The 21,042-nt window shown below is 46.4% G+C and overlaps 1 protein-coding gene across 1 annotated transcript in view; it reads left to right on the top strand.

The window, feature by feature from the left end:
- Positions 1-21,042, top strand: part of SPTA1 (spectrin alpha, erythrocytic 1) — a 62,939-nt gene that overhangs the window by 25,506 nt on the left and 16,391 nt on the right. Inside the window, exons 20-38 of the mRNA XM_044266204.1 lie at positions 1,334-1,471; positions 2,420-2,571; positions 3,159-3,345; positions 4,590-4,691; positions 5,657-5,748; positions 6,507-6,651; positions 7,439-7,620; positions 11,133-11,232; positions 11,346-11,543; positions 12,321-12,464; positions 13,067-13,170; positions 13,657-13,819; positions 14,076-14,207; positions 14,716-14,853; positions 15,031-15,135; positions 16,197-16,405; positions 17,894-18,014; positions 18,554-18,675; positions 19,466-19,598. Coding sequence (XP_044122139.1) covers positions 1,334-1,471; positions 2,420-2,571; positions 3,159-3,345; positions 4,590-4,691; positions 5,657-5,748; positions 6,507-6,651; positions 7,439-7,620; positions 11,133-11,232; positions 11,346-11,543; positions 12,321-12,464; positions 13,067-13,170; positions 13,657-13,819; positions 14,076-14,207; positions 14,716-14,853; positions 15,031-15,135; positions 16,197-16,405; positions 17,894-18,014; positions 18,554-18,675; positions 19,466-19,598 — 2,667 coding nt within the window. The remainder of the gene's footprint in view (positions 1-1,333; positions 1,472-2,419; positions 2,572-3,158; positions 3,346-4,589; positions 4,692-5,656; positions 5,749-6,506; positions 6,652-7,438; positions 7,621-11,132; positions 11,233-11,345; positions 11,544-12,320; positions 12,465-13,066; positions 13,171-13,656; positions 13,820-14,075; positions 14,208-14,715; positions 14,854-15,030; positions 15,136-16,196; positions 16,406-17,893; positions 18,015-18,553; positions 18,676-19,465; positions 19,599-21,042) is intronic.

Here is a 21,042-nt window from a genome sequence, read left to right as displayed (position 1 = left end):
TTTGTGTAACTTGTGAAACGTCGACCGTGCACAACCTCGAATGAAGCAGAATCCCGACTGCAGGAAGACTCCAGTCTATTAGGAGATCCGAAAGTTCGGCAAATAAGAGCACATGACAGACATACGGACAGGAGGAAGGGTCTCAGGGAAAGGAGTTCCCCTCACCAGAAATAAAACCATTGGAAAGTAGGAGGATCCTCACAGCTGAGGTGAACCAGTTTATCTGGGTTGTTTTTTAAGATGGTTTACCATGTAGATGAGAAGGGCTTTTCTAGTCAATAAGATTTGAGTGCGAAGACACTAAAGGCCAGAATACTCAGGTGCGTTGGGGAAATGGGTCCTGCGAGTGCCGGAGAATGTGAAGATGGTCAGGAACGAGCCCGCGCTCGGGGCTTGTCCCGAACCGCAGCGAGGCTGGGACCCACTGAGTGACGGGACGCCTCCTTGCGGTAGCGGAAGGAAAGAGAGAGGCTCTGGGCTCATACTCTGGGAGTAGACAGCAGACGTGGGCAGGACAGGCCAGGTCACCATGCGGGCACAGAGCCTGTGTGCCGTGCCTTCCTCAGGAACAGGTGGGAGAGTGCCTTGTGCCTGGTGAGGAAACACGGTGTTCCAAGGATATAAAATCAGGAGGGTCTATAAGGGAGGCACACATCTTCCACTCTGAGGGGAAGCAGGCATGGGCCATGGCTTACAGAGGCGTGTCGTACTCCGTTCATTCTCTCAGAGGTCTGACATTTGCATAAAGTATAAATCAGAGAAGGCTGCACCTTGGAGAGCAGGTTGCTTGCTAAAGAGAGGTCCAAGATCTCTGATCTCAGTTTACGGTGTCAGTTTTTACAATCCTGTGGGCTTTCCTGTGCTCTACGTCATCTATCTCTTAAAAAAAAACTCCATTTTTCACTGATGTAATAATTTAAGGGTGAAGGGGTTGGAAGGGTTGTCAGTGAAGGCCTGGGAAAGGCAGAAGGCCATGAGAGTTAGTGGGTTTTTCACTTTCTCGAAGAATCTTCTGAAATGTTGGGGCGTAGAACCTTATTACCTGCTTTACACCCTGGAGCTCGGAGCACTCCCTAGGTTTCTGACAAACTACACACTCAGTGACTCATTCTGTGTTCACGCTTCCCGGCCCCTCTGTCCGCTCGAGGGTCAGGGCGCCGCCGTGTGTCTGAGAACGGTTCCTTGCAATCTCCCCCTGGCTGGCTGCCGCGTGGGACGGCCCCGCCCGAGGCGCGCCTCTCCCGGCAGCCGAGCACGGCTCCCCACCGAGGGGCTGGAGAGAGACGTGTTCCGAGCCGGTGACTGACGGGATCTGCCCCCTGCTCTCGTTCAGCAGCAGCAGGCCGCGCCCGTGGAGGCAGCCGCTGGAGAACAGAGGGTGGTGGCTTTGTACGACTTCCAGGCCCGCAGCAACCGCGAAGTCACCATGAAGAAAGGCGACGTCTTAACTCTGCTCAGCTCCATCAACAAGGTGACCTTCCCTTCTGACCTTCTTCCGAACAGCAAGACAGCCCCTCCATGGTCAACCCTCCCAGCCCTGCCCCACATCCAGATTTTGCCGGAAGAACATTTTTCTATGGCTGTCTCTCTGACATCCCCATAATTTATTAAGTAGCATCTTTCCTTCGGGTATTTTGTAAGGTCTTGCGTATGTCCTTTGGGGTGATACTGTTAATTACAGCGAAAAAAAAAAATGAAGACTCATGAAGCCTAAGTAAGTTGCCCAAAGACACAGAAGCTATGAATGCAATTCCGTGATCCTAATTTATCCTTTTCTCCTCATCTCTGCTTGTCCCTCCTTCATGCCAATGGTCCCAGTGCTGGAACAACAATGGCCAGGGTGAGGAGGAACCCGGAAAAAAGAGAAGTTTTTTGTTAACTCGGTTTTCTTTAACGTGTGAGGAACAGGTCTGTGAAAGAGCCTGGGAGAATAGGGACAAAATATCGGCTCTCTTCATAAGCGCTCAGATGATTTTTTTTTCATTGCAATAATTTCCAAAAATTATTGGGAAGAAAAGAAGAGCATCCAGGATATTGTTGTCCTAGGGCGAGCGAATTTTTGAGAGGCAGGAAGGACGGTCCATGAGCAAATAAGCTACATGCCGGTCCCCATCTTCTCCCTGCTCAGCCTTCCCCCTGTCGTCACGTCGTGCCCCAAGGACACTGAATCCGGAGTGTTTGTTCAGTAACACCCCGATTGTTCTGTGGGGCCCAGGGTGATACTGGAACACAAAACATCCACGAGCGAATTTTAAGGCCGTGCACAATTTTTAGGTGCTCTGGGAGCGGTGGAGAGGAGAGGCCCACGCCCACCATAGTCCGGCCTGTGCCTGCAGACTTAGTTCTAAGAGTTGAAACCTCTCCTATTTGTGTTTTTTCAAGAACTAAAGAAGGAGTGGGGATCTTTCTCTCTCTCCAGGACTGGTGGAAGGTGGAATCTGGTGACCACCAAGGCTTCGTGCCTGCTGTCTATGTCAGGAAACTGGCTCAGGGTGAACTGCCCACGCCCCCGCAGCGGCAGCGAGAAGACCCGAGCAGCATCATCCAGCGCCAGGAACAGATTGAAAACCAGTACGTTTTAGAAGCAGGAGAACTGGACAGCACTTGGCTAAGTATTTCTTATTGGCAAAGACACTTCTCATGACTCTGCTGTTAGATTAATGATGCCATTGTAAATATCAGATTTTATGAGCTAAAAGTCAACTTTGGGTCCTTGAAAAACTTCAGTTTTTGTATGAGAATGATTAAGGGAATTGCCTGAGGTCAGGCACTTCATGGAGCGACTCCTTCTGGTTGCCTGCCCAGCGTTCTGAGGTTATCGAAGTCTTCTGACTTCCACGTGAACTTGGTTACTCCACCAGCTTCTCACCCAGGTGTTGGCTGGCACGTGAACATCTCACGTCTATAGAATAGGGGAGGTGTGATGCCAGTCACACTGTTGGAACACTGACATTTGTATTATTTTTAATGGAACCCTGTGCGTTTGTCTCTCTGCTCTCAATGCTGTTTCCTCCTAACTTTATTTCCTCCTCTCCTCCGTTCTTCGTTTGATTTTCCCTCCTCTTCTTCTTGTTCCTTTTACTCTCCCTGCTTCCACTCCTCAGTGTTTCTTCCATGTTTCACAACACCATTCCCAGGCTCTCTGTTTCTGCACACAGGTACCGCTCCCTCCTTGATAGGGCAGAGGAGCGCAGGCGTCGTCTGCTGCAACGCTACAACGAGTTTTTGCTGGCCTATGAGGCGGGCGACATGCTGGAGTGGATCCAAGAGAAGAAGGCAGAGAACACCGGCGTGGAGCTGGAGGATGTCTGGGAGCTGCAGAAGAAGTTCGACGAGTTCCAAACGGTGAGAATGAGCAACCTTCTCCTCCAGATGGCTTTGGGCAGTGACCCTGCTTCCGTTTATCCCATATGTTCTCCTACGTGGTTCCTCAACTCCACATCTGCTAAATATGCTTCCCAGAGCTGCTGAGAGTCCCACATTTCAGATCTCCCTCTGGGTATGAGACGTGGAAGGGAAATACAGAGGGGTTAGTGGCCTTGGCTCTGCAGCCTACAGTCTCTGCCACTCCCAGGCCCTCCTGGAAGTGGTGGTTTCCCTGAGCTCTTTAGCACTCATCCCACACTATGCTTCGTTCTGGGATCCCAGGTTGAGGTGGGAGGCTTTGGGACTCTTCAGAAGCTCTTAATTATGGGACAGAAGCTGAGATGGGAAGGTGCGAAGAACTGACAGCTAGTTTCTAAGTTTCTACCAGCCTGAAACCATCCATCCTCCGTTCTCACAGACTCATACCATACGTTAGCTAGCAGTGAATATAAACCTCTTCCTTCCTTTCTTTTCCTTATGAAGTTTTCTACATAGAATTCAAAGACCCACATGAGTAGATGATACATAAATAGATAGATAGATAAACGAATGGATAGAGAGATGGTAGATGATTGATATATGGATAGATGGATGGATGGACAGATGGATGGATGGATAGATGATGGATACTTAGATGATGGATGGATGGATGGACAGAGATAGGTAAATAGGGATTTTATATACACATATAGAATATATAAAGAAAGAGGAAAGTGAAATAAAGGGAAGCAAGGACAAAATTATGAAAGAACACCAGGAATGACACTCCCGTGAGGAAGCTCATTTAGAGGACTTTGTAAAATGTAATGGGTAATCTCAACCCCATAAGCATCGTGATGAGCTCCTCAGAGCTATTTCTTATAACATGCCTTAACACAAACAGATTACAACTTAGTCCGTGAAATTCTATAGAGGGCAGAGGAGTTTCTGTTGGTAGGAAAGCACAGGCTGCAGCTTAAGTAAATCAGAAGAGATTTTTCAGATATCTCAGAAATTGGATGTGCTCCACACTCCAGAAAAATGGCAGCTCTCTTGCCAAGTTCTCAATAGCCACTGGGGTCAGGGAGTTTAAAGCTCCTCTTCTTAGTGGCAAATTGGAGGGCGGCTTCTTGTGCCTTGCATGTGAGGTTAATGTTATTAATATTTAGGGCAGGAGGGGCAGGCAGGTATGAAGACTCCTGAGAAGGGGATTTATGCTGCTTTGGACAAATTTTCCCACCCAGGATTTGAAGACCAATGAGCCTCGGCTGAGGGATATCAATAAGGTGGCCGATGATCTTCTATTCGAAAAGCTTCTAACACCAGAAGGAGCTCAAATACGGCAGGTAAGTAGAACTCCTTCCATGGTTTCCTCACTGCCCGACTGAGCTCGGGGGCCACATTGCACTTTGATACACTCAACCTCATGTTCCACAGATCAGCTAGACAGGCGGAAGATAGAAAGCTGGCTTCAGGAAAGGTCAAAGACGATAGCTCAAGCAGTCCACCCATGTATGTATTTAAACTGATCTGAAATCTATAAATTGCAACACATATCTCCCTCCTCCCCACATATTCACTTACAGACACAGGAAATTCATGCTCATACACACGAATATAAAGAAAATGTAGGTAAGAAGCTATAGCAGTGGAAAGGGGCTGGTCAGGAAAGCTGACTAGAAGAGACAGGCGCTGATAAAATCTGATGAAAGAAGAAGAAAAACACAGGTCAGTACGGAGGAGAGGTGGGATGTTCTAGACCTGATTTAGACTGGGACCCTTCGTTCCATGGAAGATAGAAGGAGCATGAGTGGGATGTCTAGTCCAGCTCTCTGAGTTGTCATAAACCAGGGAAGAGGAGTTCTCTGCCTCTTCTCAGGTGGTTGAGGTGGAGTAGGAGGGAGAAAAGATGTGCGTAGGAATAATGCATGTGCTCTCTGCGGAAAGTTGAGCTCTAAGTGGTGGCTTGGTTTGGTCCATTCAGGATGCATAAACATAATAGCCGCTAACTACCAAGGCAACATGCTGTACCCATCTTCTGGAGGTTGGTATGTCGTCTCTGTAGCAGTCAATGTCAGTTACTGCTCTAGGGTTGGGTTTCCATTCCAGAACATCATTTGGGGAGGGAAACATCCCTTTGTCAACTGTGTGAATGAGGGCCAAGTACTCCAGAGAGGAAAGAAACCTACTGAAGTTTCCGAAGTAGATCACACAACAACAATGAGCATTCAAACATCATTGGGTCTTTGGACAACACTGAGCCACCTGAGTTAGCTTGCTAGCCAACACCCATTGTGTCTGCCTCTTCTAGGAGTTGAATACTCGCTGGAACTCCTTGCAGAGCCTCGCGGAGGAGCAGCGCCAGCTGCTGGGCAGCGCCCACGCTGTCCAGGTGTTTCAAAGGTGAGAGGGCAACCCTGACAGGCAGTGCTCCTCTAGAACCCACTCGAAAACCCAAGTCCGATTGCTGCAGGAGACTCATCGCTATTACTAGAACATGCAGAGACTAGATCGGCGGAGGTCAGGTGATTCTGTAGGCAACTTGTTACTCGGCACACGGGGTCCTTCCAGGCAGCCAGCTCTAATATTCTAGTGCCTGGTCTTGGATCCTGATGTGTAAGTAGCCATTTTCATGATAGGTAATGAAACTCGGAGTAGAGATAAGAGGTTTATGTAATTTGTTTCAGAACTAGCCATAGACAGCAGCCAGCCACAGATACCACATTGGTTTCAAAGGTTGGTTCAAACCTTTTTTTATGTCTGATTCCAAATCTGTGTCTGCATACACCTAGCTAAGCAAGCAAGCAAGCAGGCAAATGGTAACCAAACACCGTCACCAGGTATAAACATAGTGTTGAGTGTTTGGAGCAGGAAAACAGAGATGCAGAGTTTGGCTGGGCAGTCAGGTCCTCTGGCCTGGACAGGCTGCACCAGTTAGTAGTGGTCTAACCTTGAGCAGATAGCCTCCTTAAGGCTCTGGTCTTGCCTGTGGAAAGTGGTCACAGTAGCTACTCCTCAAGTCGTAGCTGGGAGGATGAGGTGAGCCTATGTTCTAGCACATCAGGAAGGGGGTGGGGATGAGTAGAAAGGATGTCCCTGGAGTCAGCTGGGTTGCCCGTGGAACACACTGTCACCCTCAGTCCTTCACTCTCGTGAGCCAGAGAAGCAGATGATGTGAAGGAGCAGATTGAGAAGAAGCGCCAGGCCCTCCAGGTGGCCGATCCCGGTTCAGATCTGTTCAGCGTTCAGGCCCTTCAGCGGCAGCATGAGATCTTTGAGAGAGACTTCATGCCTCTGGGAGAAAAGGTGGGCCATTTGCTCCCAAGCTGTTCCAACACATCCCTCTTCACATCGATGCCTCTGTGTGGCCTCCTCTGTGTTTCTATCCCCCAGTCCCTCCTCTCAAGTTTCTCCTTGTCTTACTCCGTGCTTGATCTTGTATCTGTCCCTAAGATGAGGGCACCCAAAGGACATGGCCAGGACCTCAGAACATGGAGGGAAAACATCCTGAAATGACCCCTACTGTCCAAGCCCCTCTTAGTGGCTTCCAAGTGCCTAAACCATATAGAAGGCCTGCAGCCTCAGACCAGGAGGTACTGACCACCCCCACGATGGCCTGGGCCAGGTGTGTTGCAGTTTTCTTAATAAGGAACAGAGCTTAATCCTACTTGACTTACAAGAAAGCTCTGGAACTTGCCAGATGCACTCTGGGATAAATCAGGGGCATCCTGCAGCCTGGCATTATCTTGCAGAGCAGAAAGGGCACAGAAAATATCTGTATTGAAACGGTCTTCACATTAAAAGTCAGGACTTTTGGGTGCAAAGTTGACCTTGCCACTTATCAACAGGTTCACTTAACCATCTGCCCAACACCCTGTCATCTTAAAAAGAAGTTTGGTAATGTCGAGTTTGACTACTTGAGGGAGTTACCGTGTGTACTGAAAGGATTGGCACTATTTTATGAAGTGGCAAATGTTCTCTTACCTCCCTGACATCTACTTGAGAGTGAGCATTGCCAGGCTCAGAAGTGGTATTTCGCTAAGATTAGGTATGGTTCTAACTGCTGATTTTCAGAGCTCTTGCATCTCCTCAGGTGACCATGCTGGTGGAGACAGCAGAGCGGCTCAGTGAGTCCCACCCAGATGCCGCTGATGACCTGCGGAGGCAGGGGACGGAGCTGAAGGAGGCATGGGACAGCCTGCTGAAGGACTCGGAGGAGCGGAAGGAGAACTTAAATGAGGCCCAGAAATTCTACACCTTCCTTATGCGAGCCAGGTAAAGCTCCAAAGGCAGGCTCCGCCAGGTGGGGTGGGCGATGTCACATCTGGCCCCGTGCAGACCTTCAAGGAGCAGTCTCTGGATATAAGTGCTCTTTACTCCTGGTTTAGAGGGTATGTCCACATCTAGACCATACCTTGGTGGAGGCACAGAAAGCACAGCCCCAGTAGTTCAAGCCACAGAATACCCAAGTTTGAACGAACGTGACAGCACTGAGGCCAGTCCAGTCAGCCTAGAGCACATATGCTACATAGCGTGCTGTGTGGAGTGGTGTAGATGACGGGCGTTTTCTTCCTACTGGAAAGACAGAGAAGAGCACAGATACCCACGGTCGAACGCGATACAGTCCAAATGTGCATTCTAACAAATGCACAGAACTAGCATGGAAAGGTAGGAGGTTAAGAATGGTATAGTGTGAGAAGATGTGGTATATATACACAATGGAATACTATGCAGCCATCAAAAGAAATGAAATCTTGCCATTTGCGACAACATGGGTGGAACTAGAGCGTATCATGCTTAGCGAAATAAGTCAAGCGGAGAAAGACAACTATCATATGATCTCCCTGATATGAGGAAGTGGTGATGCAACATGGGGGCTTAAGTGGGTAGGAGAAGAATCCATGAAACAAGATGGGATAGGGAGGGAGACAAACCATAAGTGACTCTTAATCTCACGAAACAAACTGTGGGTTGCTGGGGGGAGGGGGGTTGTGAGAAGGGGGGTAGGGTTATGGACATTGGGGAGGGTATGTGCTTTTGGGTAAATTGGAAGGGGAGGTGAACCATGAGAGACTATGGACTCTGAAAAACAATCTGAGGGGTTTGAAGTGGCGGGGGGGTGGGAGGTTGGGGTACCAGGTGGTGGGTATTATAGACGGCACAGCTTGCATGGAGCACTGGGTGTGGTGAAAAAATAATGATACTGTTTTTCTGAAAATAAATAAATTGGAGAAAAAAACAAACAAACAAACAAAAAGAATGTTATAGTGTGTTCAGGAAGTGGGGGCAGCCGGAGCACAAGTCTGCATATCAGAGGGCTCAAGGCAACTGTTGGGGCATAAGCTTAGACATGTTAAGATAAAATCCTGAGAACTTCCGTTGCCTTGCTAGAGACCCTAGACATTATCACAGTGGAGCAAACAGACACTTTATCTGTGGAACAGCTTCCATGTTCTGCCCCATCACCATCGTCTGCCGGGAGGAGCATTTGGAATCAAGGATCCAAGAAGTAGTTCCTCACAATGTTATACTTTTGGGAAAAAAAAATTATTTACTTTTGGTAAATAATTGCAGTTCCTCTTGGTAGCCTCCTCCCCACTTTGGCATCTCTGGGACGCTGTAGTTTTTCATACAATATAAATAAATAGCGTCCACAGCCACCCCCCAAATCATACCTGCTCACAGCTCTCTGGACATACAGATTCTGCTCTGACTTCAGATTCAAGTCAGATGCTGCCTCCTTCCCTTTGTGAACTCTACTCTTCAGTATGCAGCAGTAATATTCCCTCCATCCGAGCAACTCTGACACTGGCTTTTCTCTTTTTATGACCCTCTGCTTTCCAGGCTGTTTTAGCCTTTTGTGTTTTTTGCTTTTATTTTTTTTTTTCCTTTAAAGTGTGAATCGCTCTTCTGCAATGTTTGGTACTTAGTAAGTACCCAGTGAAACTTAGTTGTTTAAGTGAATACATGAGTTTATAAAAGAAAAGACCCTTCTGCCCTAGAGTAGATGTTTGTTTTTTCTTCGGCAAGAGGAAAGAGTCTCTGTATGTGATGCTAATATGGGCATCACACCGAATTACAAATGAGTGCATTGTTACCTGATATTTATCCTCTGGGTCATGGACCTTAGCTCTCCTTGTCATTCCCCTTGGCTGCTGACGGTAAGAAGTGGGCCCTGGGGCGCCTGGGTGGCTCAGTGGGTTAAGCCGCTGCCTTCGGCTCAGGTCATGATATCAGGGACCTGGGATCGAGTCCCGGATCGGGGGTGTCTGCTCAGCAGGGAGCCTGCTTCCTCCTCTCTCTCTCTGCCTGCCTCTCTGCCTACTTGTGATCTCTCTCTGTCAAATAAATAAATAAATAAATAAATAAATAAATAAATAAAATTAAAAAAAAAAAAAAGAAGTGGGCCCTGGTCTCATCAACAGCATGGAGAGAGAGAGAGAGAGGAAAAAGAGAGAGAGAGTTTACATAAATGTGTGTGTACATGCATGAGTGTGTGTGCGTGTGTGTTTGTGTATGTGTGCACGCATGCTAGGAATCAAAGTAAGAATAAACACATACCTTCCTGAGATTCCATAGAGAATGGATCCTTAAACCCAAGAATTTACTCCTTATGTACAAGAATCATTTAGAGTAATGGAGTATGTATTGGTCGAGGATTCGAGTGTCCGGGTTCTTCCCAGACGTCTGTTTTTATTTCTATCACGTGGACAAATCACTTACATTCTCTAGGCTGACCTCCTCATCTCCAAACTGAAAACGGAAGAGTTCCCAGAATTCTCTACTGGATTATTACAAGAATGGAAAGAGACAATATGTGTGAAGACATTTTCAAACATAAGGGATTCCCATAATTAAGTCAAAGAGTGTAAACAACAGAACTCAGTGACCCATCACTTACACACAACACCCAGGGCTCATTGCAATCGCCCACCCTCCATCTAGCCACCGCCCACCCACCTCCCTCTGTCAACCCTCAGTTTGTTCTTTATAGTTGCGAGTCTTTCACAGTTTTCTTCCCTCTTTCTTTCTTTCCTCCCCCTGCAATGCTCATCTGTTTTCTTTCTTAAATTCCATGTATGAGTGAAATCATATGGTGTATGTTTTTCTCTGACTTATTTGCTTAACATAATACACTCTAGTTCCAGTCATGTCATTGCAAATGGGAAGATTTCATTCTTTTTGATGGCTGAGTAATATTCCATTGTATATAAACACCACATTTATCAGTAAATGGACATTTGGGCTGTCTACGTAGTTTGGCTATTGTTGATAATGCTGTTGAAAACATTGGGGTGCAGGTACCCCTTCTAATATTAACTAACTAGAATTTATGTAAAGCTTTGAAAAAAAATAACAGCTTGTCAAAATAAAAAAAGCAAACATTTCCAACTGGTTTATAGTAAATCATCATTATCACACTTGTTTTCTTCCTGATTTTCCTTTTACTTGGAATTTTCCTTAGGCATTGTTATCAAATTCGATAAAGTATCTGTCTGTCTTCATCTCTATAATTTTATATTTTTATCTATTTCATTTTAAAGATTATTTTCATTCCTTATACACAAGAAGATTCATGTGCAATGAATTTACAATAGTAAATTCGCTTTTTAAAACAAGCAAACAAAAACCAGTGTGAACAACAAACCTAAGGTCCGTGAAGTATATAAAGCCAGATGGAAGGTGTGAATCCAGAAATATTTTCTAGGGAGGAAAAAGCCAAGGACGGATAGCCTTGTTGTAAGCTGCACGGATTTTTGTCAATCCAAGTATGTCTATTTCTCTAGGGACCTGGAGAACTGGATTAGTAACATTGGTGGCTTGGTGTCCTCAGAGGAGCTGGCTGAAGATTTAATCGGCACGGAGATCCTGCTGGAGCGACACCAGGTCTGGCTACAAAATCCACAGCCACTGATCACATGACCTCCCACCTTTCCCTCACGTTGCGACATTGCTGAGATATCCCTGGTGCCACCAGCCTCTTCCTTTTTCCAACACAGGAGCGTCGTGCTGACATGGAGGCTGAAGCGCCCACCTTCCAGGCCTTAGAAGACTTCGGTGCAGAACTTATAAGCAGTGGGCACCGTTCCAGTCCTGAAATTGAAGAAAAGCTTGAGGAGGTCAGGCTGAAGAAGGACAACTTGGAGAAAGCCTGGAATCAACGCAAGAGGATATTGGATCAGTGTCTGGAGTTGCAGGTGAAGCACACTTGACCCCGTTAAGAAGGATTAAGCTCCGTCTGTTCCTTCTGGGCAAGTTTGCACAGTTCCTACAGGGGCTCGTGTCACCGGGCTTGCCGTCCTGGAGGCACAAGGGCGTTTCTTGGCTCTCTGCCATTCTGCTCTCAACATCGTGGTGTTCTCTGCTCGTATCCCTGTTAGAAGGACCAAAGTGGGGATCCGCTTGTGGCACAAGAAAGGGTGATTCAAATATATTTATTGATTGAGAGTTTGGTTGATTGATTCTTGTTGAGAACCGGCTGGGTGTGGAGTCCTGGAAACACAGAGATTAGTAACATAACATCCTTTTAGTGAATGGTTAGATGTGAAATTTAGTGAAATTAGATGTGTAGACAGACCATTCAGGAACAGAAAGTGATTATTAATAAAACAAAATGATGAACATTCTGAGGCTAAAGAAGTCTGAGTGATTAGTGCCAGTGATGGAAGAGACGAGCGGATCACTGGTGACCCTGAGGGTAGTGGTTATGATGATCCCAAGGCAATAACCAGCCAGCATCCACTAGGGGCAGCATATGGGAAATGCACTAGGGGATGGAGTGTAGCTTAAACAGAAGCAGTGTGTTTTCAGGGAAGAGTGAAAGGTACAGAATAGCTAAGATCAACTGTGTGAATGTTTCTTGGAAGAATAGAAGCAACCCATATGGGATCTCTTATATTAGTGTTGTAGGAGAAAAATAGATCATTTCCTCTGTCCCCTGGATTGGATATAACTTCTACCTTCACTTCCCATAGTTGTTCCACGGGAACTGTGATCAGGCTGACAGCTGGATGCTGGCGCGCGAGAATTTCCTGAGGTCAGAAGGCCGTAGTTCCTTAGACACTCTAGCGGCCTTGCAGAAGAAACGGGATGATTTGGACGAAGCAATCGCTTCCCAGGTAATAACGACTAATGCAAGAGTTCCAATAACCAATATTAGTAATGATAACAAAGATCCTATACATGTATGTGGTTTTGTGATTTACAAGTATCTTAATTCCCATTTGCTTAGAGAAAACTCTGAGGCAGACAGGGCAGTTGACATGGTGGCTTAGTCTTAACTCAAGTCACTCATGGTCTCGGACCAACTTACTGCCAGCCCAGCCTTTTACAAGTTAACTTTTAGAATTGGAAGTGACTTTATATACTGCTTATGCTAACATCCCACCCAATGCAGGAGTCACCCTCTGCCATGGTCATGGGAGGAGTCTGTTCTTTAGGGAGGTCAGTACCACAGGAACTCAGTACCACAGGAACTCAGTATCGTAGGAGTCACTAACAGAAGAGCACACGCCACAGGAGCCCATCTTAGTGTCACTACTAATGTATCTACTCCTGTTGAGTTAAAAGCCAATTCCATGGCATTTATTCTCAGGCCCTTGTTTTGTTCCCCTTTGTGAAGCCACAAAGGGTGTCTTTGTCCTTTTCTAGGAGAGAGTCTGGGATTCCACTGAAGGCCTAACCTCCAGACATCTGGGCTTTTTTCTTTTCCTCTATCTAGGAAAAAAAGATCACTGAGCTAGACCATGTTGCAGAGCGGCTCATAGCGGATGACCACTATGCCAAGGAGGAGATTGCTGCTCGGTTCCAACGGGTGCAAGACAGGTCAGGCCTGAGCAGGTGTTTTGTGAGCTACGGAAGATGTAGCAGAGTGGCTCTTTGCTAGCATGGAGGACGGAGGTCACATTCTCAGTTCTTTGCATTTCTAAATGCGTAAGACTATCTTGACACTTGGAAACACTCCTGATCTAGACTCACAGAATGAAAGGCATGGAATACAACTTAAAAATTACTGACTTAACCAGTGTTTTTTGTATTTGAAAATAATGAGATTATGCAGCAACTAAACCTATATGCATAATATGTAATATTAGATGCAATATATATGTTATATAATATGTATAGGCACACTCTGCGTGATATTATAATATATAGTATATAACTAAATAATATATAGCTACGTTATATATAGCATGCAAATCTGTAAAGAATGAGAGAAGGGACAGGTTGGCAAATGAGAAGATTGCAGATATGGCATCAAAGCTTGCTGGAAGGGTCGAGGGCAGAGAGTGATCTAGTCTCTTCCTCCAGATGGAATGCTCTCAAAGAACTGCTGACTGCTGAGCTGAAAAAACTTGGTGCCTATGCTGACCTCAAAAAATTCCACCATGACCTTGAAGACCTGGAGGAATGGATCAGTGAGATGCTACCCGTAGCCTGCGATGAATCCTACAAAGATCCCACCAACATTCAGGCAAGTTCGAAATAGAAATCTTGGAAAACTCCAGCATATCCAGATTGTTGGATGAAGGGTTGCTTCCCTACACAAAACTCTTGCTCACTGTTGAGACCACTGCCAGTCCTCAGGGGCTTCTGAGTCTAATGTGAAGGGGTGGGTCCTTCGGAAGCCCCCGTTTGTTATGGCAGAACATTACTTTTTCTTTGAAACAGAATTTATCTATCTTGCTTCCCTAGATTACAGGCTAATTTAGTTTCTGCTTTCCCTTCAGAGAAAATTCGTGAAGCACCAGGCTTTTGAAAAAGAGGTCCTGGGCCGAGCTGATGAGGTAGAGGGAGTCCTCAGACTGGGGGAATCTCTGATTGACCAGAAGGCATGTGACATCAGTGAAGAGACCATGAAGGTGGGGATTCTGCTCGGGGTGGTTTGGGCTAAAGGCACGCGAGGATAATCCTCCTCTTCCTTCAACGTTTCCGTGGGTGGGGATGTGGAGTGTGTTCTTTGGTTAGCGATCTTCCCTCTGGCTGCCACATAAAGAAGGCAGGAAACCATGATGCTCAGAGCTTATCACTTCTGTCACACTCAGTACCTAGAACTCTGAGAAAGTTTTAGACCTAAGTCCTAAGTGTTGTCATGCTTGTTTGATGTTTTCTATCCCTACTGCCAAGAGTTTTAGCACTTAGGCCAGCACCAGTCTCTCTATGCAGCCCAGGACCCTTTCCTCAAACTTCCTTCCAACACCTCCTATTGTTTCCCAGACTAACTAACTAACTGGTTAAAAATGCATGGCATTCAATGGTTGGCGGATTTTGGCTAGTCCCTAGCTCCTAGCCCCTTCCAGTATCCTTCGAAGTTGTCACAGGACTCAGGATCCTAAAGACCATAGTGATCCCCCAATTTCTTTGGGTTAGGATCAACTGAAAAACCTGGAAGACCACTGGAAGCACCTGCTTGAGAAGACGATTGACAAAGGACAGAAGCTCGAAGAGGCAAGTCGCCAACAGAGGTTCAACACGGGCATCCAAGACTTTAAGTTCTGGCTCTCAGAGGTAATTATACTCAGAATGGTGGGGGCATGTGAGCTTAATAAATATGTGCCAGTAAATGGATTATGCATGAACAATTTCCTTGACTTTCTTGGGAAAAGTTCGGGGACATGGTTGCTAATGTTCTCCTTAAAGGCAGTTTTCATCTGGAAGCTTCATTGCATTTTCCTTTATTTGCAGGCAGAGACGCTGCTGGCCATGAAAGACCAGGCCAGGGACTTAGCTTCAGCAGGAAACTTGCTCAAGAAACATCAGCTGTTGGAAACAGAGATGTTGGCCCGAGAGGTAAGCGGTGTTGGAATCTCACTCCTCTGGGCAGAATGGAAATGGTTCCGACTGCCCTCTCTCATCTTAGGAGGCCATTTGAAAATATTTTCTTGCAAAACTGACCTTAGCATTCTTAGCCAGCAGTCATTATAACCAGATCAAATCCGTGAGCTGCAGAGCTGTGACATTTCACTGTTAGCCACTTACCGTGAAACTACAGTTCTAAGGAAGAGGATCCAGGAAGGGGGTCCTAAAGCTATCTTGTCTACCTCTTAGTGAGGCATTCGTATAAACTCACTATCCTTCAAAGCTCATATTTGATCTGGCCTTTGAAAGAAGAATTATTTTACATAATTATAGAGAGCAAAAAAAAAAATCGGAGTGTGATGTCATGTACAATGAAGTTGAACTATACATACACTCTGGAAATTCGCTGAAGAATTCCATTTGCCTTCCAACATCAAGCAGAAATGTGTCTTGGGAGCAGTGATAAACATGTTGGCAGGTATTGATTTCATCCTGGAGAATTTTATATTATCAGTTTTACTTGGTGGCAGAGGTAGACACAGAAAGGACAAGAAGTCAAAGGCTTTCTAAGTTCCAGAGCTTTAGGACTTGATGACATTTCCCAAGACAACACTGGAAGGGCAGACTTAGAATAAAAACAGATAGAAGAGCCTGGGTGTGCTCTGGATGTGGCCACCCTAGAAATGTTATGGTAGAATAGGTCTTCTTGAATACTTCTATCCATCAATCTGTGCCAGACTCAGTACTGTGAGGAACAGAGTCCTGTTTGGAGACACGCACTTACACTCATTTTCTAGTTGGGAAGAGGAGGAAAAAGCAAGAGAGAATGTCAGAAGGTGAATGGACAGGTTGAGTATTACAGTCACGTTACGCGTCGTGCTCTCTGATCTTGTCCCCATCCGAGCTGAGATAAAAGAGCATATCATCAATTGACTATCTTCAAAAAGAGTCTATTTGACACAGTCTTTGAACCTGCACCAGTGTGGTTAAAGTCCAGGGCTGTTTTTCATACCTGCATTGTTCTGTTCACTGAGCACACCTGGAATTTCTAGGATGCACTCAAGGATCTGAATGAGTTGGCTGCTGAACTGCTCTCCAGCGGGACTTTCAATGTTGACCAGATCGTGGAGGAAAGGGATAATGTCAACGAGCGCTTCCTGAATGTCCAGGATTTGGCAGCTGCACACCATGAGAAACTCAAGGAGGCCTATGCCTTGTTCCAGTTCTTCCAGGACCTAGATGATGAGGAATCATGGATAGAGTATGTACGGCCGACTCACACTGCACCAATAACCAAAGAGAACAGATGATCTGCCAAACACATTCCCATTTGGTGCTGAAATGAAATATGTAATTGTTTCTTACAGTTGGTATTACCTCTAACCACGCTTGCCTTAGCCTAAAGTTAACATGGGTTTTATTCTTCTCAAATTACCTTGCTGTATGCAGGTAGAAGGAGACAGGCTTAGAGAAGTGGAGAGCAATTCACGTACACTCTGGGAACAAAATTAAGTAACCGTGTATGCTCGCTTGTTCTAAACAGTTCATAGAATGTGTAATGTCTGAATGAGACAGCTGGGCCTTTATAACGTACTCAACTGATGAGATCCTTGTCATTTAAAAAAAATATATTGAAACGCTAGTTGGTTAACATGCAAAAAAAAAAAATACAATGCAACACTGGTTTCCAGAATTCAGTGATTCTTGACTTTCATATAATACCCAGCGCTCATCACAACAGGTACCCTCCTTAACCTCCATCACCCACCTAGCCCAGCTCCCGCACACCTCCCTCCATCAATCCTCAGTGTGTTTTCTGTCTTTAAGAGTCTCTGTCTTTAAGAGTTTGCCTCCCTCTTTTTCTTTTTTCCCCCTTCTGCCATGTTGATCTGTTTTGTTTCTTAAATTCCACATCTGAGCGAAATGTTTGCCTTTCTCTGACTTATTTTGCTCAGCACAATACCATCTGGCTCCATCCTGGGAATCTGAGAGGCCACCAGACTGCACACAGGACATCACCCAGTACCTGCCATGGTTTCATTAGTAATTTCGCTTTTGTGGTAAAACGTGTGATTGGGAAAATCTTAGTAGATCCTATTATTTTCCCGACTTCCCATTTAACCTGCCTCATTGTGTTCCCCTTCTATAAGCCTGATGATTCTTTCTGGTAATCAGTGAATTAGAGGGGAGCCTTGTGCTTAGGGCAGCAAGGAGGACATCTCAGGAACTTCAGAAACAGTGAGATGACAGAATCTTGTCTGTGCTTTGTGGCGGTGGTCAAACGTTTTACACTCGGAAACTACTCAACAGCCGTGGCTCCTACCATATCAGCTTTTTATATCCATTCTACCTAAATTCATTATTGATATTAATAGACAAAATAATGAAGGCCATGAAGGCCACATGTGTACATAGGGTCGTTTATATGTGTGTGTGTATAATTTTCACATGTTTGGAAAGAGAATCATTTCTCTTTCCAAAGAGAAATGCATGTTCTTGAGCAAAGAAGACACACAGGTAGACAGGCGAGGGAACGGATGGGACGTGGGGACCAGTATATCATTTTCATTTGTTGTCAGAAGTTTCGCAGAAGACCTCTGGTGCTAATTATCTTTGTGGTTACGGACACCTGAGTGTTCCAGAATTTACTGCCTCCCCACCCCCAGCCACACACCCACTCTTAGAAAACCTGTGTTCTAGCATGACCTCGCGTGTCTAAAGCACTATCCATTGCCTTCCTTGGTCCCAGGGAGAAGTTGTTACGTGTGAGCTCCCAGGACTACGGGAGGGACCTTCAGGGGGTTCAGAACTTGCTGAAGAAGCAGAAGCGCCTCGAGGGGGAGCTGGTTGCCCACGAACCCACCATCCAGGTAGGAAGGGTCGAGGTCTGTGGATCCGTAGGGTGATGCTGCACGAGAGGGTGGTGGCATGCAGGGCCGCAGGGAGCTAGGCATCGAGCTCACAGCCATTCTCCCCACCTCTGCACCTTGTCTCCTGTGAGCGGGATTCTGCCCAGGGTCTGTGCTTTTCCCTGGAAGGGACACTTTCAACACTGCAGGCACAGTTGTTGCTGACTCTGGTGCAGGCTGGGACATCTGGGAAAGGTGTACTTGAGCCGAGCCACAGGGGAAGAAGACAGCTCTGCATTGCCCTGTGACCATGAATAATGCAGAAAGCAGGTCACGGAATGTAGCCTAGTACAGACACTGAAGTTGCATGAGGGGCTATTTAGCATGGTGAACCTGATGGCAGGTGACTTCATTCTCCCAAGATTTTCATGACCACCCCAAGTACCATAGAGTTTATAAATAACATAGAGGCCAGGAGGGGCTGACTGCCTTGCCAGGGCACTCTAACTAAATGGGGAAGGTCCTCTGGGTAAGGTGACGTGGGTGTGTGTGTCCTTCAGAGTGTGCTGGATGCAGCAGACAGACTGGGAGATAAGGCTGCTGTAGGGCAAGAGGAGATCCAGAAGCGGCTGACTCAACTTTTTCAACACTGGGAGGAGCTCAAAGAGTTGGCTGCCGCTCGGTGAGTGGGGGATAGTGGGCCAAGCTGTCTTCCTGGGTTGCTGGCCCCCAGCTCCCCTTCTCTGGTTATCATCAAAGTCCCTGCTCAGATGCCAGTCTGTCATGAAGCTTGCCCCCACAACCGCAGGGAGAGGCATGGAGGACCATGGTGTCCATGGTCCAAACACACGTCTGCTCCCACGCATACTTGCTGTTGTCCTTTATCATTATGGGCCTCACGTGCCAATCCTTCACACCAGGTCACACCCTTGGGTCTGTCTTACTTTGTACAACCCCCCGCCCCAAGTTTAGCACTGTGTACCCCTCAGAACTAAAGACCAAGGGGATATATTTTCTTCTGGGGAGCCACATAGCCATTGAGAACCCTGAAGCCACAAAGCCAAAGAGAATAGTTTCTGTCTAGGATTCCATACCTACTGGTGGCAGGAAGACATGTCTTTCTGGGAAATACAAGGAAACTTCTAGCACTGTGAGGTGCCTTCACCATGTAAGAGGAACCACAGTGCTCTGAGTGGAAAGAGACACTACTTCACTGATGCCGTCCTCCAACTCTGATACGGGGCCCTCGTGTTGGGACAAGTCTTCCTTCCCCTAACAAAGATTCCGAGAGAGCAGATGATGCCAGAAAACAGAACTTCTGGGGCCAGAGCCTCCCCCATTTACAGGAGCTCAGGCCAGACTGTTCTGAGGCTCAGGCCACTGCAGCTGCCTCATGCAGCCATTCTGCTCGCAGTTCTCCCCCGAGTCCTGCTGTCTTCTCGTCCTCACTGAGGCTCCCTGCCCTGTTGCAGAGGGCGTCGGCTGGAGGAATCCCTGGAGTACTTGGAATTCCTGCAGAATGCGGAGGAGGAGGAAGCTTGGATCAGTGAGAAGGAAGCTATGGTTACCCGCGGGGGCTCTGGAGACACACTGGCCATGACCCAGGTGAGCCGGAGGCTGGGCGGCCAGTATCTTCCTTTTGTTTGAATCTTTTCTTAAGTTGTCAACGCTTCATCTATGAAAAGAAGCACTCTCTGGTGGGAGAAAAAGACGATGGAAATATGGATACTCCTGCCAGTTTTAAATATGAAAAATCAAGATGCAGTGATCTAAGTAACTTGCCCAAGATCGTGGAATCAGTCAGGTGTGAAGGCAGGACTCAAAGCTCAGTCCCATGACTTAGGGTCTTTCTGTGACTTCAGGTCATCATTGTTACAGACCTTCCCTCCTAGGGCTAGGTTCCCTAAAGATTCCCTCAAATACTAATATTACACCGAATAGGAGAGATTCTTATGCCGGGGCATTGGTGGTGGTTTCTAGAAAATACAGTTTTAGCAGGGCTACCTGGCCGGTGCACCAGTTCCACAATTTAGAGACATCCTTGTAAATACAGTGTAGAGTTTCCAATAAAGACAAGAACAAATGGTTTCACATGATCTCAAGTTAATATGGATTTTTAAAGCTTCTGAGAGTGGTCATAAGAAAATAATGTTTTTTAGGACCTTGACTTCTGTGCCTACTGGCCTTACAACTTAGGGATTTACCAAGAATTCTCTGTGAGGATTAATTCGCTCTTAGGTGATGACATAAGGAAAGGCTCACACTGGCAAGAGAAAGGTTAAAACCTGCATAGCGTACAAGTCACATGACCGACCCCTTTCTTCTGAAAAGACTTTTGGGACATGTGCACCCATGGGACACATTTAAATGGTTTAAGGTTTCACCTCAAATATTCCCAAAGGCTTCCCCTTTCTAAATGAAACCTTTGGTCTTGAGAATTGGGGACAGACATTGCAGTTGTAAGAATAAAGGGAGGCCCCATGCTACCATCTACCCAGGTTCCTTCAATGGCAGCATCTGCTGGGACCCTGACCCCGATGCAGTCAGGACGCAGCACATCATTCTCTCCCCATTTACAGAGCACCCCTTCCCTCCAGCCCCCACCCCATCCTTAGCCCTGGGCAACCACCAATCTGTTCTACGCCTCCACAATTTTTGACATCTCGAGAATGTGGTGTAAATGAGTTCACATGATATGTCATTTTGGAGGGTCGGCTTCTCACACATCATAATCGTCTGCTGATTGAATTGATTCAGTTGTGTGAATTGATTCAGGCAACCTCAGTGCCTTTCTCGTGACTGCTGGTTGGTATTTCATGGGATGGACCTACCAGTTCAATCTGCTCATCTGTTGAAGGGTATGAGTTTCCCCGTGTGAGCTGTTAGGAGTAGAGCTGCCTTTAATATTCATGCAGAAGCTTCCTCATAAACATGGATTTCATTTCTCGGGAATAAATGTCCAGGAGTCCAACAGCTGGGTCATAGATTAGCAGCGTGTTTGGTTTTGTAAAAGTAGTTAATAGATACATAAAAAAACCATACATACATA

The sequence above is a fragment of the Neovison vison genome, chromosome 10 (genome assembly GCF_020171115.1).
Source record: "Neovison vison isolate M4711 chromosome 10, ASM_NN_V1, whole genome shotgun sequence".
NCBI classification, from domain to species: Eukaryota; Metazoa; Chordata; class Mammalia; order Carnivora; family Mustelidae; genus Neogale; species Neogale vison.
The sequence above is the reverse complement of the archived record's forward strand: the minus strand, read 5'-3'. Positions and strand labels throughout refer to the sequence as shown.